The following is a 13,618-nucleotide window of genomic DNA, read 5'->3' as shown; positions in this document are numbered from 1 at the left end:
GATGAACGCCCTCGTAGTGGAAAGATGAGGAACTCATGAACACGCAAATCGTTGATCAATCTCTGGGAGATTGAGGGTATCTATGAGCTGCCAATCAACAAGTCTTGCCATACACCAACCATGCCATCATATCTTCATCAACGTCATCGTATCGTATCGTGCCGTGCCAGTTTCCACCTTACAAAGCGGCCATCAAGCCAAAGCCCGCGAGAGCAGCACCGGCCATCCAGGCAGCAACTGCCTTGGTTGGAGCAGCTCCCTGGCTGTTGAGACTAGGTGATCCACTTGACGTTGGTGCAGCCACATTCACAACCGAAGTGTATGTCGAGGTTGTCTGTCCGTTCGCGCCACTGAAGGTTGCAATGCTAGTGAAGGTTGATGGCGTGGCATGCACAGTGGGATGCACCGTCGTCAGTACCACCGAGGTCGCGTTGTGGGCTGTCACGGTGGTGTTGCTGTAGAGTGGAGCGGAGGAGGCCGATACCGTGTGGGTAATGCTTGCTGGAGCAGGGGTCGTAATTCCCTGTGGCAGGCTGGTGCAGACCAGGGATCCGATCTGCTCAGTGTTGGTTGAGATGCGGCTTGGGGAAGTGCTGTTGAAAGGCAAGCCCGCATTGCCGGTGGCGTTGCCGTTCTTGAAAGGTGTGCAAGAGACCGAGCTGAGGTCCACGCCTTCCGCCTGTGTCAGATACAGCGTGGAAACGGCGTCAAGCGCAGAGTCGGTGTAGATGGTGTTGACAGGCACAGTGACGGTGGTGTTGATCAAGCCATTACCGGCGCCGCCATGGCTGGTCTCGACGACGACACGGACGCTTTGTGATGCTGCGGTGGTTGCCGCGGCGAGGACTGCGACTGCGGATCTCGAGACCATGTTGTGGTTCTGGGATGGAATTCTTGAATGCGCGGAACAGGTTTTGCTGGAGGTTGTCTTGCGGCTGTAGTCTGTGATAGGTGGATGCAGGTGCTGTGGTACAAGTAGGTGTCGGAGGTAATGATCTGGTGAGTGTCACAGGTACAGCCGTGTCAAGCTTCGGTATGGAATGTGTGTGTACAGGGCGAAGTGGGCGAGGAGAAGTGGGAAGACAAAGGGCTGCTGCTGCTCAGCGGCCATGCAGCAGTCGCACTGCAGCGTGCAGAAGGCAGCTCCCTGGATGGAGGCATGCTTCTTGCTCTGCCGCTGTCGTCGCTGCTGCCCTCGTCAGCTGTGCGATGGTGCGACCCACGCCTGTTTGACCAGCGGCGCTTCAGCTGCAACGGCAGCCTCTCGCTCACAGAAATAGCAAGCCTGGTCCTGATGCCAAGCCTGCAAGCGTGTCTTTTTCGCGTCGTCGCCGCCGCCCCGCCCCGCCCCTTTCTCTTCTCCCTCCGTACATTTTCTCTCTGAGCCACTTGATCGTGACGCTCAGGGCAAAATCCGAGCTCATGAGCCTCGACTGCGACCGCAGATCCAAGGGGATCTTTGGCTCAAACGTCACTCAATCCTCGAGGACTCCAATTCTATGGACTTCGCGACATGTGCGACTCAAGATGCAGAACAAGAGACTGGTCTTCATCCTTCGCACTGTGGCCTGGGCGGCGGGCCGTTGCTCAAAACGATTCCAGGGAGGCTTTCTCAGATGAATTGTTCATACTGCGATACTAGCAGAGTTGTGGATAGAAGAAGATGAGCGACATGGGTCTGACGACACCTCACTTCGTTCACTAATCCACATGCTATCAAGTTGGCAACCTCTCGCTTTCCGTACACGGTGAGTATGTTCAACTGTCAGCTTCACTTACCTAACTAGTGCGCTATGTGTCGTATCGTCGTATCGTCCAGACAAGGGTTGCACAATGGCAGAGAGCCAAGCGACTCACGCCCGACCTAGTTCCAGTGTATGCGGCAGATCGAACGCAGACCTTCTTCGACTCGGTGATCGTGATAGAAGCTAGCCTCTATCGTGATCAAAGGCACACGTCAGAAGCACCATGCAACGCTTTCGCGTTGACGTTCATGATCTGAGCCTGACCAGGCGCGGGGCCGTGAATCACTACAACTTCGCAAAAGGCGCATTCGCGACAGTGGCGTCGTCCACGTGAATACTCTCCGAGATTGAGAACGTGTGTCCACTATGCCTTAGCGATCATACAGTGGGTCCTCTCGATGGCTTTCGCGCGAATACTTGGAGCCGTGGCACTGGACGGGTCACGATGCAGCATGAGCTTACCCAATGCCGGAAAATAGCCAACCCACCAAGAGGCTTCAAGTTCATAGGCGAACGAGGACAGGCAGAAATCGCAACGAACCGGCCTACAGAACTACGCCACAACTAGACCTGCCTCCGCCTAAATGTCCACTGGATAGCTCGGCCGAACATGAGCCGAGCTGGAGCGACCGACAATTTCTCCACAATCCCCGCATCGTGTGGCATGGAGAACAGCAACTTGTGCAACCACAAGCTGCCATAACAACTGCCGCTTCCTGTTAGCACTTGCGTAGACCGGCACGACTGCTCGGCTACGGCACGAACTTGAGGCTTTAGAAAGCGCGGTTGGCTGCAATGGGCAAGCCTGCCGCGTAGAAAGCTTGTTCGCCGTCCTACATTGCGTCACGCCGCCTCAATGAATGTCTGGCAGCATCGCAATGATCAATCCGGCGTAGAGCTGCGGCGTGGGCGACTGGCCGAGCCCAAGAGCTATAAAATGGCCGCGCCGCGCCTTGTACATTTGCTTCACCAGTGTCTTGGCTAGGCATCGTCAAACGCACTCATGAAGTCCTTCATTGCCGCTGTAGGCCTCGTCGGTCTCGCAACTGCAGTCCCTCGTGTGCAGACGTCACACCAGAGACCGCGTTCATATGGCGCGCCAACTGTCACTGTCAAGAATGGAACAATCGCTGGCGTCCACAAATCCAACTACAAGCAGGACTACTTTTTGGGTATGCCGCATCATAGTGAGAGGACGCGAAACGCACTGACAAATGTTGCGTGCAGGCGTTCCATTCGCCCAACCTCCCGTGGGACCACTGCGTTTCACGAATGCCCAAAGCCTCAATTCCTCTTTCGATGGCACGCTTCAGGCTACCGAATACGCACCAATGTGCTATGGATATGGGGTACGTTGTACCGGAAGCATGCCCAAGACAGTGAACTGACGTTTTGCAAAGGGCGACCAAATTGGTTATCCGCAATCAGAGGACTGTCTGTATTTGAACGTCATCAGGCCATCTGGCTACGAAAACGCGTCGTTACCGGTTGGAGTGTGGATTCACGTAAGTCACATTTTGTGTAAGTGCTTCTCCAATCTCAGACTAATTGATCGCAGGGCGGCGGTCTGTATATGGGTGGTACTCAAGACAGGCGCTACAATCTTACTTGGATCGTGCAAAACAGTGTCGAAATTGGTAAACCTATCATCGGCGTTTCAATCGCATACCGCCTAGGACCTTGGGGCTTCCTTGCGTCTCAAGAGGTCACCGGCAGCGGCAACACCAACATCGGACTTCGCGATCAACGACTTGCTCTGCACTGGATCAACGAGAACATTGACGCATTTGGAGGCGATAAAGACAAGGTTGCTATTTGGGGCGAGAGTGCCGGTGCTGGTAGCGTGGGCTTCCATTTGACCGCATACAATGGTCGCGATGACGGTCTTTTCCGAGCTGGTATCATGGAGAGTGGCAACCCCGTCAATTACAACAGCTATGCGACAAACGTCAGGTACCAACCGAAGTACGACGCTTTGGTCAACGCGACGAACTGCAGCGCCGAGGCAGACACCTTGAGCTGCTTGCGGGGCATCCCAGAACAGACTCTGCAGGACCTGTTCAACACAACTTCTAGTCTGTCATCTGGCTGGAACCCGGTCGTGGATGGCGACTTCATTCAGAGATGGGCGTCCATTCAGCTCAAGGAGGGTGACTTTGTCAAGGTCCCGATCATTGATGGCGCCAACACAGACGAGGGTACTTCTTTCGGACCGGACGGCATCGATACCGACGAGGAATTTGCAGCATACATCACGAACACTTCGCAGCTGACGAATCTGCCCGCGGCTCTTGCGCCTCGAGCACTGGAGGCATACCCTAACGAGCCAGCTTATTTCATCCCACCTGTGGAGGAGGTCCCACTCAACTACACATATCCTCCAGAGAATGGTGCGCAATACAGACGCGCCAACGCTTACGCAGGCGACGTTGCCTTTCACGCCAATCGTCGAGGCGCGATGGAGGCTTGGGCCGCAAACAACGTCTCAGCATACTCTTACCGCTTCAACACTCTTCCTACAGGAGTTCCGTGGTATGCGGGCGTTGTCCACTTCCAAGAGGTTGCATTCGTCTTTGACAACACGCAGGGTCTGGGATATGATGCTGAGCATGGAACTGTCAACCCATTCCAGAACAAGTCGCAGAGCTACTACGATCTTGCTGACTACATGAGCAAGTCATGGGTATCGTTCATTCACGATCTGGACCCGAACTATGAGGCAAAGCCTGCTTCTGCTCCGGCTTGGCCCCAGTACAGCCTCGATCAGCCAGAGAACATTGTTTGGGATGCAAACAGAACGGAACTGGCATGGATTGAGCCTGATACGTACAGACAGGAGGGCATTAGGTTCATCCTTGACAATGCTCTGGCATATAAGAGGTAGACTGTAGAGTATTTTATCAGCAAAACAGCCTGGCAATGTTCACTCAAATCGAAATCGTGCTCGAAGCCTTGACTGCCATATCGGTCATCTCGCCCTTCCATTCAAACCTCGCACGACCGTCTGTCTCAACCGGAGAGTCTTGCGACTTGACCCCTGCGCCCGCCGAAAACACGAACCTGACGCGCACGTCGCTCTCGGATTCCAAAGGCTTGGCATCTGCCAAACCCTGCCTTGCCTCCCAGCTCTTATCATCAACCAACAATAACTTCCTTCCCAAGCATCTCTGACCTTCATTCATTCTTTCTCTCATCTCAAATGCCTCTTCAATAACAGTTTTCATCAGCATGGCGGATGAAGAACGCCCATATCAGCCTTCTCTCCCTTGGCGCATCACCTCCGCAGCGACCATCGGGACTGTGGGTCTCTTATGCCGAAGCTTTTTATTCGCGCTCAACAGAACCGAAGTCCATGGTCTTGATCGATTCTTGGAGATACTTGATGATAGGGAAGATGAGAAGGGGAGGGTGAGGGGTTTGGTGACGGGTATGTAGTCATTTTTTCTCTATAACTTGTCCTTTTGTAGGATTGTATGATTGATGGAATTGTGCAATAGTGTCGAATCATACGAGCGTGTAGGTGAATACTATGTGATTCCGTTCACTTCGTTGAGAATCTGCGATTAAGACTGCAATCTTAGACTCGATGACCCTCTGATCTGGGGTGTCCTTCCATTCCGCTACCATTGGACGCCGAATAACATGCGATGGTCGATGGGGAGCTACGATATTTGTTTCAAGAATGGAATGCTGTCCGCTTTCTTCAACTACGGAAACACATTGCCTACCCACCGCTCCGCGCATTCGAAATTTGGAGGGTTGTTTCAACCGACCATGACCGAATGCATTAAATTGCTGAGCGATCCGCATCAAACAAAGAAAGGATTCGTCGCTCATGCAGAGGATGATTCATTATCACCGCAGTCTTCGCTAGGATCAGTTCCCAGCTCTGATCCTTTCACTTCAGGCGCATTGTCGTATACGTACTCTACTACCGGCACGGACAGCTTTCCTTCGCCTTCGGCATTTCCTTGGCGAAGACATAGCTGGGTTCACATTTTCCCGGAAGGCATGATTCATCAGCATCCTGCTCGTGTGATGCGATACTTCAAATGGGGTGTTGCACGATTGATTCTGGAGTCAGAGCCCTGTCCCGATGTCGTTCCGATGTGGATTGATGGCCCGCAAGAAGTGATGGACAATGAGAGGGGCTGGCCGAGATTTCTGCCGAGGGTAGCGAAGGATGTGAAGGTGGCGTTCGGGGAGAGAGTCGATAGGGAGAAGCTTCTGGAGCCGTTTCGGGAGAGATGGCGAAAATTGAAAGAGAAGACAGCGGGGAAGGGCGAGAAGGAGGTGTCGAAGTTGGGCGTTGTGGATGATGAAGAATTGAGATATGGGGAAGAAGCGCAACAATTGAGGATTGAAGTCACCCTTGCGATTCGTGATGAGGTTCTAAAAGTGAGGAGGCAATTCGGCCTGCCTGATGAGGATCCGAAGAGGAGTTCGGCTGACAGTTACCGGGAGGAAGGCATCTATGGCCGAGATGGCTTTGGTGATATTCATGGTGTGAAGAAGCTTCCGGATGGCAGTACCACAAAAGACATGTAGATTACAGTGGCTGCAGCCGTGCCACAGCTCAATTGTACAATATATTCAAAAGCTGCAGTGATCGCAGATGGGGCGGATGCTGCGGGGCGTCCCCATGGCTACTTCTTTGTCGATGTCGTTCATGCCTGCCATCACTCAAACCCAGAGAGCAGGCACGAGTGTGGCTACCTCACGATCGGCAACATTTAATTCTATTCAATTCAAGACTATCCTCCCACTCTGCAAAAGGTCGATATCCTTCAGAACAGAAGTGAAGTGTCCTGCAGTGAACGGGATATCTCTTGGCGACAGGGTCCCGCAGCTGTGGCTGATTGCTGCCCGCCGCCACGATGGCTTCACGATTTGGAGTCAACATTGGCCGATGTCCTGACCAGTACAACTTTGAACACTACGGAGTACCAACGGCCTCGCGGCTCACCGGCCATCGAGACTACATCCCACGACCCATGGCGGCGCCTTCGCTGCTGATTCCCGGTCGCCCGGACACGTCGCTCAACGTGCAGCTCCATCCGCTCGTGCTGCTCACCATATCCGACTACATCACCCGCCATTCGATCCGCAACCAGTCGGGACCAGCGGTCGGTGCTATTCTAGGTCAGCAGAATGGCCGCAGCTTCACGCTCGAAGTCGCCTACGAGTGCAAGCTCGATGACAACGCTTCATCATCTGTGCAGTTCGATGCCGACTGGTTCATGACGCGCCTCGAAATGTACAAGGAAGTCCACAAAGAACCTGCTCTCGATCTCGTCGCTCTCTTCTCGACAGGCTCGATTAAAGGTCCCAACTCAGCGCACCTGCCAATCTTGCAGCAAGCGAAGGCACTTACAGGGTCCGACAGTGTCATGCTGCTCCTCTTCCACCCAGAAACAGTCGAGGGATTGCAGGGTGGAAAGCTGCCCATCAGCTTGTATGAGACGGTTGAGGAGGGAGACAGTAATATCAAGTTCCGAGAGCTGGCATACGATGTGGAGACAGGCGATGCGGAGCGGATAGGCGTTGACTTTGTCGCCAAGGGTGGTGGCACTGCCACTGCTGTTGCAAAGGCTGGAGGAGCAGACGCTGCAGCAGGCGCATCCAAAGACGCAAAGGCCAAGGGGAAGGGCAAGGCAAAAGTGAAGGACGACGAAGCTGAGACGAACGGCACGGCAACGACGAGCGTGCTATCTCCAGAGGACGACGAGCTCATTTCCTCGCTCCAGGCCAAGGTCAACGCTATCAAGATGCTGAACGAGCGCATCAATCTCATCCGCACATATCTCAGCGAGCAACCCCAGAGCTATCTCACAGACGCGACCGTCTCAGATGCACCACCGGACAACACAAACCATCAGCTCCTGCGCAGCGTGCAGTCTATGCTGTCCCGTCTACCACTTCTCGCCCCACCACAAGCTCAGCAAAGCGTCGACTCTCCGGAAGGCCACAGTTCTTTGCAGCAGGCGAGCGAAAAGCAACGACAGGATGTTCACCTGACCTCGCTTTTGGCCACTCTCACCCGTTCAGTCGCCGAAGCACAGACACTCGGGAGCAAGTTCAGCATCGTACAGAAGGAGAGGCAGAATAAGGATCGTAGCGCCTTCAGCAGCGGCAGACCACCTAGAAGCGGGTTTGGCGACGAGACGTTGTACGTCAATAGGGGTAATCAGGACATGGACTAGCAGTCTTCGTCCCAGTATCAATCACTATTGGCCAACAATCGGCCGTATGGGAGCAGCTCGGCAGGCTTTGGCAACGGTCATTGCAACAACACCTATCCTACTGGGAGCTTTGCTTGGAATGGATCGCCCTCATTTCTCCACACGCAGGACCGCTCGGCCGGCGGCTCTTCATCTAGGAACGGAGGGCGCTCGAACTTCAACGGCGAAGGTCGTCCACTGGGCTGATTGCAAGCCGTGGGGTAGCTGAACGACATTGGAAGGAAGATGACACGATACGACAGATACGAGACACGACGCATAGCACGCGCTGACGCATGAAGCTTCGCAGAAGGGCACAGTCGCACCGAACACTACAGGCTATAGAAGTGCAGCGAGATAGACGAAGTGCGCACTAGCCACAGATGTGTCAGGAATGCAATAATTGGAACATCCCAAACATGGCCGATCAGCACGCGTCCCTTCTTCGCTTCATTCAGAATTCTGATGCTTGGCGTGCTGATAAATGAGGACTTTACGAGGTTGTCGATATTCCCCGCCCATGCTCTTTCTGACGCCTGGCGTGCTGACGAATAAGAAGTTCCCAAGTTGTTTCCAGGTTCCAGTTTCCACTGCACGCATGCCTCTATGTTGACAGTGGGGCAAATTCAACAACACGAAGTGGCATAATTTCGGAAGAACTGATCGATCCTCAGGTCGAAACGCTCTTCATTCGTACACTCTGAATACTGGGGCCTGGGGTATCAACGATCATGCCTCATTCAATGCACCACAAGCAGAGTATCCAATACTCCAAAGCTTTTCTCGTCCCAATCTTTACCAGAATCCTGCTCAACTTTTTCATCGATCCTATCTACGTCTCTCTTTTCCGGATTCGAATCAAAAGTGGACGATCGATTGGTACGGTCTTCGACTCGGAAGTCGGAATCATCCTGGGTGGCGATAGCAGCCTCTTTGGTTTCAATTTTGTTCTTGGTTTCCTTGACCGCTTCGTCCGCCGACCACGAATGGTAAAACGTTTCCTCTTCTGGACTCCTTTGTCCAGCCCAAGGGCCCCAAGAGACAGTGATACTAGCTGCTTCTCTGGCGGCCTCATTTTCTGCGATTTCGTCTGCTAGACTTGGCCAGTTCCCCGAAGAAGAATCTGCCCAACCCCAAACGTCGTCGTGGGAGGAGTTTGTTTCGTCCGGGATGAATTGGAGAGCGATGTCTTCTGGGAGGATCTCTGTTCTCAGTTTACTTGAGGGCTGTCGATATTGTTTCTGCGGAAGAGCTGGACTGCCGGAAGCAACAGGCCAAGAAGGATCAGGAGGAGAGGAAGAAAACACCACAAAACCCTTCTCAGGCTTCACGGCATTCTTCTTGTACCTCCCATCCGGAAACTGCCTATCGAGGACGTACAATCTGTCGCTCCGTTCTTCTTGAAGTCTCACCAGTTCCTCCGCATTCGTATCCACAGCCTCACTCTCATCTTCCGCCCCATCACAGCCATACTCCTGCTTGCCAGAACGACAAGAAGCCATCAAGACCAGCGCCGCAACTTTCTCGTCGAGAGTCTTTGTCACCCTTGCCTTACTGCACGGTCCACATTCTTGATGAGAGTAGATCGTGACAGCCGCACTGCCAGAACAAGAAGCCTTTCGTTCCTCGCGAGGAGATTTTTTGTTCTTGGTGGACGAGCTAGGGGTAAGGTAGTGGGCATGGCATTTTGAGAGGCGGAAATTGCAAAAGTGGGAGCAGGTGTAGCTGATTGTGCGGACCTGACACATTCTGATCACAGACCGATGAAACGGGTTGGGTCAGGGTACTGGCTTCGATGTCGTTGGCGTGGCTTGTGGGCTTGTGGGCCGGGTCTGTTGGCACAATTGATCCTTGTTGATGTGGGCATTGGAGGCCCGCGCAGATCGGTGGGTGGGTGGTGTTATCAGCGCCGTTTGAGAGCTCGTTCGCGGAAGTGTTGCCTGGGATGAGTCGGTCATTTGATTGATGTTGCGTGTGATGTTGTCATTGCGGTCGATAGTGTCTCGTGGTGGTCATTGCAAGTAGTTGGTCTCGTGTGCAAGTGGAAGGCGATCGCGTGGGTCGAGCCAGGCACGCCTGAGGGGAAGACTGAGGTGGAGTCGCTGTTGCCTGCAGTGGACAAATTCGAAAGACCCGGAGGCAAGAAAGATGCAACTGAGTGCCTAAGTTAGTCGATGTATTGGAAGTGACCGCCGCAATGAAGCAAGTGAAGAACGATGCGATTTCCACCAAATGCGCGAGCATTTGAACCCTGAGTTGATCGTAATACAAGAGACTAAAGAAGATTTTCCCTGCCCTCGAGCGATTGTAGTGGTATCTCTGAAAAAGCACAATCCCCGTGCTCTTCTCCACGAGCTCACAAAACGCCGGCCCCCTGGCCAACAGCCAATGCCAGCTACCCAATGAAAGTTTTTCAAGGCCTCGCTCTGGATTGCCTTTCCATCAAAGATGTCGTGTCTCATGCAATTAGGCCACGACTCAGTCTGTGGCAATCGATCCCCTTTCAAGTTGCTGCTCCGTCCCAAACACATCAACACACCCTCGCGCCGTAGTGGAATCGTGAATCCATCGTACTGAAACGCCTTCGCGCACACTCTTTCTAAGATCGTGCCGAGTGCGCTCCAGTCACACTATCAAGGCCTGTCCCTCTCCTGGACCCAAAGTGTGGTACATGATCCATCCAGTTCGCCTGGCCTTTCTCCCTCTCCTTGGCCTGCCACCAGTGCTTCTTCTTCTCGTGTCCGAATTCAGTCGTACTGTCCTGTCGACTTTGGTCTGCGCTGCGGGCACTTGGTGCGTGCGACCTGTCGCTATTTTGACGAGAGTGTCCGGTTGATATGCTAGCCGTGGTACCTGCAGGACGCTGACCAGTGCGACCCCATGCCCTCGAGCTCCCGCTCAACGGAGGGCCTGCTGCACGACGATAATCTGTTATGTGAGGTTTCCTGGCGCGCTGACCCTGCTCTGATTCGTGCTTCGATTGAGGCGAGTCACTACGAGGCACATCGGCTCGCGCAGTATGCTCACGTGTGCTGTCCTGCCCGGAAGAATGAGCTGACATTCGATCAGTGCTTTGGGTGATCGAGAGCTGCGAAAATTGCTCGACCATTGGAGAGCTCGTGGCGGAATTGCCATACGTGGCTCTCGTACTTGGCCGTGGACCGTCTGATTCACCATGAGTCTTCCTCGACTGGGAGGAAGGAGATGAAACTTGGTCATCCCTGTGTGGGAAGACAGGCGAAGCTGGGCTTTTCAGCGAAGCGCGAGACAAGACTCTTCTGAGTCCATGATAGGCTGGAGTCAGACCACCAACGAAGGAGGGCGATGATGGGAGCTCTAAATGTGAGGACGGCTCTGCTTTGGTGCCTTGTTGCACAGTGGCTGGTTCTTCATCCTTCCAGGAGTCCAGGCCAGGGAGAGGGGGAAGTTCTCGGTTCAGGTCCACCTGAGTTTTCGCTGGAGTTCCACTCGGTGGCCGGCTGGAATCTGCTTGCGTCACGTTTGTGAATGCCTTGGTCGGCGGATGCCACTTCTTCCAGTCTGCTGCTCTATCGGACGAGGTCCTTGTTTCTGATGTCGAGGTTTGCATCGAGCCGATAGACTGGTTGCGTACATGGCCACGCGTGTATTCGCCGCTCGGCCTGCCACTACGAAACCCTGAAGCCGTGCCTGGTCTGAAGTATTCCTTCATGCCATGTGCGATCTCGCGTGCTCTACTCGGTGGTCTTTCAATAGGGTCCGCTGTCGCTCTATTAGACTCGTGGCGGCGAACATGGGCAAAGAGATCCTGAGTCACGCCTTTGACATCGGTGGCAGCCCGGCTTGCCGCCCGGCTAGCAGCTCGTGATGCCCTGCCTAAACGACTGTTTGAGCGGACAGGCATTCGTCCTCGGGTGTTAGTGTCGGTATCAGGTTGAGGCTGACGGGAATCGGTGCGAACGGCAAATGGTCGTCCCCGTTCTCCATCATGCTGGTCTTTACTTCCAGGTCGCGTTTGGCTTTGATCTCCCGGTCTGCTTGCAGACCGTGCGGGAACTGGTTTCCGTGCAGGGACATGTGAGTAGGGAGCCGGCAGAACAGGTGTCTGCGTTGTCGACGTGTTGTCACTCTGTGTCGAGGGATCGACTGTCTTCGCGCGTTCCCTTTCCTCCATGACCTTTTTGTGCTTTTCCAACTCAGCGCGCAGCCAGTCGCCATTGGAAAAGTCCGCCTGAGGTGCACTGCCACTTTCCGATGTCGGTGGGATTGCCTGTCCAGAAGTGCGCTTGGAACGGGCAGGCGTATTGACAGCGGATGTCAGGCCTGTAGAAGCCGACCAGGGATAATCCGTGGAATCGGTGTGGGGTGTGGAGCCTGAAGTGCCGACTGAATCTGATCTCTGCAATGGCTTGGACCTTTCCGTGTTGCTAGTTGGAGGATGCGACATTTCCGATGGCTCGACACGCGGTCGTATACGTGATGGTATAGTCTTGACAGCATCACCGGCCATCAACATGTCTGCGCGCGATCTCGCATTCCTCTGGACATGTTTGCCGCCGTGACTCTCGCCAGTGAACAAATCCTCAGTTGCTACATTGGGTTTATAGGCGTATCTCGATGAGTGCGGTGGCTCTTGCGAACGTTCGTGTCTGTGACGCATGCTACTCGTCCTCGCTGGATGCACTGCCTCTGCGACAGGTCCAGCCTTGATTGCAGCATAGTCCAACGCGGGCTTTGCTGCTTCTCCTCCCCACACTTCATGCGAGGGCTTTGGATGTGTTATAATGTAAGTGCAGGCGGCTCGCAATTCGGCCTCGATGTCGTTAGGCATTGGTGGTCGCACACTTTTCGGCGTCGGTGGGCGCGACTCGGGCGGGGAGGCATAATGGTCCTTCCAGTCTCTGAGTTCGTTTCGGTCTGTACGATGGGATGCATTGTGGCCGATGTTGCCAAGGTGGCCGATCTTCTTCACGTGCGGCGTGGTCAGCGATGGTTGATACGTTCAAGACGCGGGCAGCGATCTCGCGATCAGCCCGAGGCCATGGCACGTACCAATCTGGGAATGTCAAAGGAAAACTTTCGTTTCATCTTGGAGGCCATGATGGAATTGCCCCGCGCGAGCGAGGCGTTGACGGCGACGGCAGTCGCAGAGGCAGGAGGATGGGCCTGGGGCGGAGGAGGTGCGCAGAGGGCGACTGGAGGTGGCTTGAAGGGTATCGGTGTCTCAGTAGGATATGTGGGCCTTGGGGGGCATGCAAGCCGACGCAACACGCTCGTTTTCTGGGAAGCACACTCGTCTGCAGCTGACCTTGGCGGAGCAGGCCTGTGTTGCCGTGCGCCGGTCCTTCAGGCGTCCTTCAGGCGCTTCGCTTGCCGGGCCAGTGATTAATTGTGCGTTGGTGGTGCTGCTGTTTCTGGCAGGTGGGAGTCGGGCTGGCCGCTGGGCGCGGGCGGTGGGCGGAGGCAGGGCGGGCACATAAGAGCAGCAGTCGTCGCTGGGGCGCGCATGGGGGCAGCGAAACCAGGCCACGCGCAGTCGCAGCCGGGCGGGTGACAGTGACAGGGCTGCATGCGACTCAGCGCGGTGGTGTGCGAGAGAGGAAGAGAAGGTGTTTCATCTACCCGCGCCCATTTCTCCATCAGCGCTGGCGTCGTGCTTGCCGACCTTCAGCC

The 13,618-nt window shown here is 54.6% G+C and overlaps 6 protein-coding genes across 7 annotated transcripts; 3 read left to right on the top strand and 3 right to left on the bottom strand.

Moving 5' to 3' along the window:
- Positions 1–178: 178 nt before the first annotated feature.
- CKM354_000855400 (uncharacterized protein) lies at positions 179–871 on the bottom strand (the record flags this gene model as incomplete). The annotated part of the gene is made up of 1 exon (XM_044803935.1): positions 179–871. The coding sequence occupies one exon, from the start codon at positions 869–871 to the stop codon at positions 179–181; it is 693 nt and encodes a 230-aa protein (XP_044659870.1).
- A 1,877-nt stretch (positions 872–2,748) lies between these two features.
- Positions 2,749–4,629, top strand: CKM354_000855300 (uncharacterized protein; the record flags this gene model as incomplete). Its single annotated transcript, XM_044803934.1, has 4 exons — positions 2,749–2,917; positions 2,973–3,094; positions 3,146–3,250; positions 3,304–4,629. 4 exons carry the CDS (start codon positions 2,749–2,751, stop codon positions 4,627–4,629), a joined length of 1,722 nt encoding a protein of 573 aa, XP_044659869.1.
- Positions 4,630–4,973: 344 nt separating this feature from the next.
- On the top strand, positions 4,974–6,293 carry CKM354_000855200 (lysophosphatidylcholine acyltransferase; the record flags this gene model as incomplete). The annotated part of the gene is made up of 3 exons (XM_044803933.1): positions 4,974–5,172; positions 5,243–5,261; positions 5,327–6,293. The coding sequence occupies 3 exons, from the start codon at positions 4,974–4,976 to the stop codon at positions 6,291–6,293; spliced, it is 1,185 nt and encodes a 394-aa protein (XP_044659868.1).
- Positions 6,294–6,739: 446 nt separating this feature from the next.
- CKM354_000855100 (uncharacterized protein) lies at positions 6,740–7,948 on the top strand (the record flags this gene model as incomplete). 2 transcript variants are annotated; one of them, XM_044803931.1, is made up of 1 exon in its annotated part: positions 6,740–7,948. In XM_044803931.1, the coding sequence occupies one exon, from the start codon at positions 6,740–6,742 to the stop codon at positions 7,946–7,948; it is 1,209 nt and encodes a 402-aa protein (XP_044659866.1). The 2 variants fall into 2 exon arrangements, with proteins under 2 accessions (XP_044659866.1, XP_044659867.1); XM_044803932.1 differs by having other exon boundaries at positions 7,136–7,948.
- Positions 7,949–8,706: 758 nt separating this feature from the next.
- Positions 8,707–9,714, bottom strand: CKM354_000855000 (uncharacterized protein; the record flags this gene model as incomplete). Its single annotated transcript, XM_044803930.1, has 1 exon — positions 8,707–9,714. One exon carries the CDS (start codon positions 9,712–9,714, stop codon positions 8,707–8,709), a length of 1,008 nt encoding a protein of 335 aa, XP_044659865.1.
- Positions 9,715–10,565: 851 nt separating this feature from the next.
- Positions 10,566–13,045, bottom strand: CKM354_000854900 (uncharacterized protein; the record flags this gene model as incomplete). The annotated part of the gene is made up of 2 exons (XM_044803929.1): positions 10,566–12,908; positions 12,998–13,045. 2 exons carry the CDS (start codon positions 13,043–13,045, stop codon positions 10,566–10,568), a joined length of 2,391 nt encoding a protein of 796 aa, XP_044659864.1.
- Positions 13,046–13,618: the final 573 nt, after the last annotated feature.

Source organism: Cercospora kikuchii (assembly GCF_019650295.1).
Source record: "Cercospora kikuchii DNA, contig_00005, whole genome shotgun sequence".
Lineage (NCBI taxonomy): Eukaryota > Fungi > Ascomycota > Dothideomycetes > Mycosphaerellales > Mycosphaerellaceae > Cercospora > Cercospora kikuchii.
The sequence above is the reverse complement of the archived record's forward strand: the minus strand, read 5'-3'. Positions and strand labels throughout refer to the sequence as shown.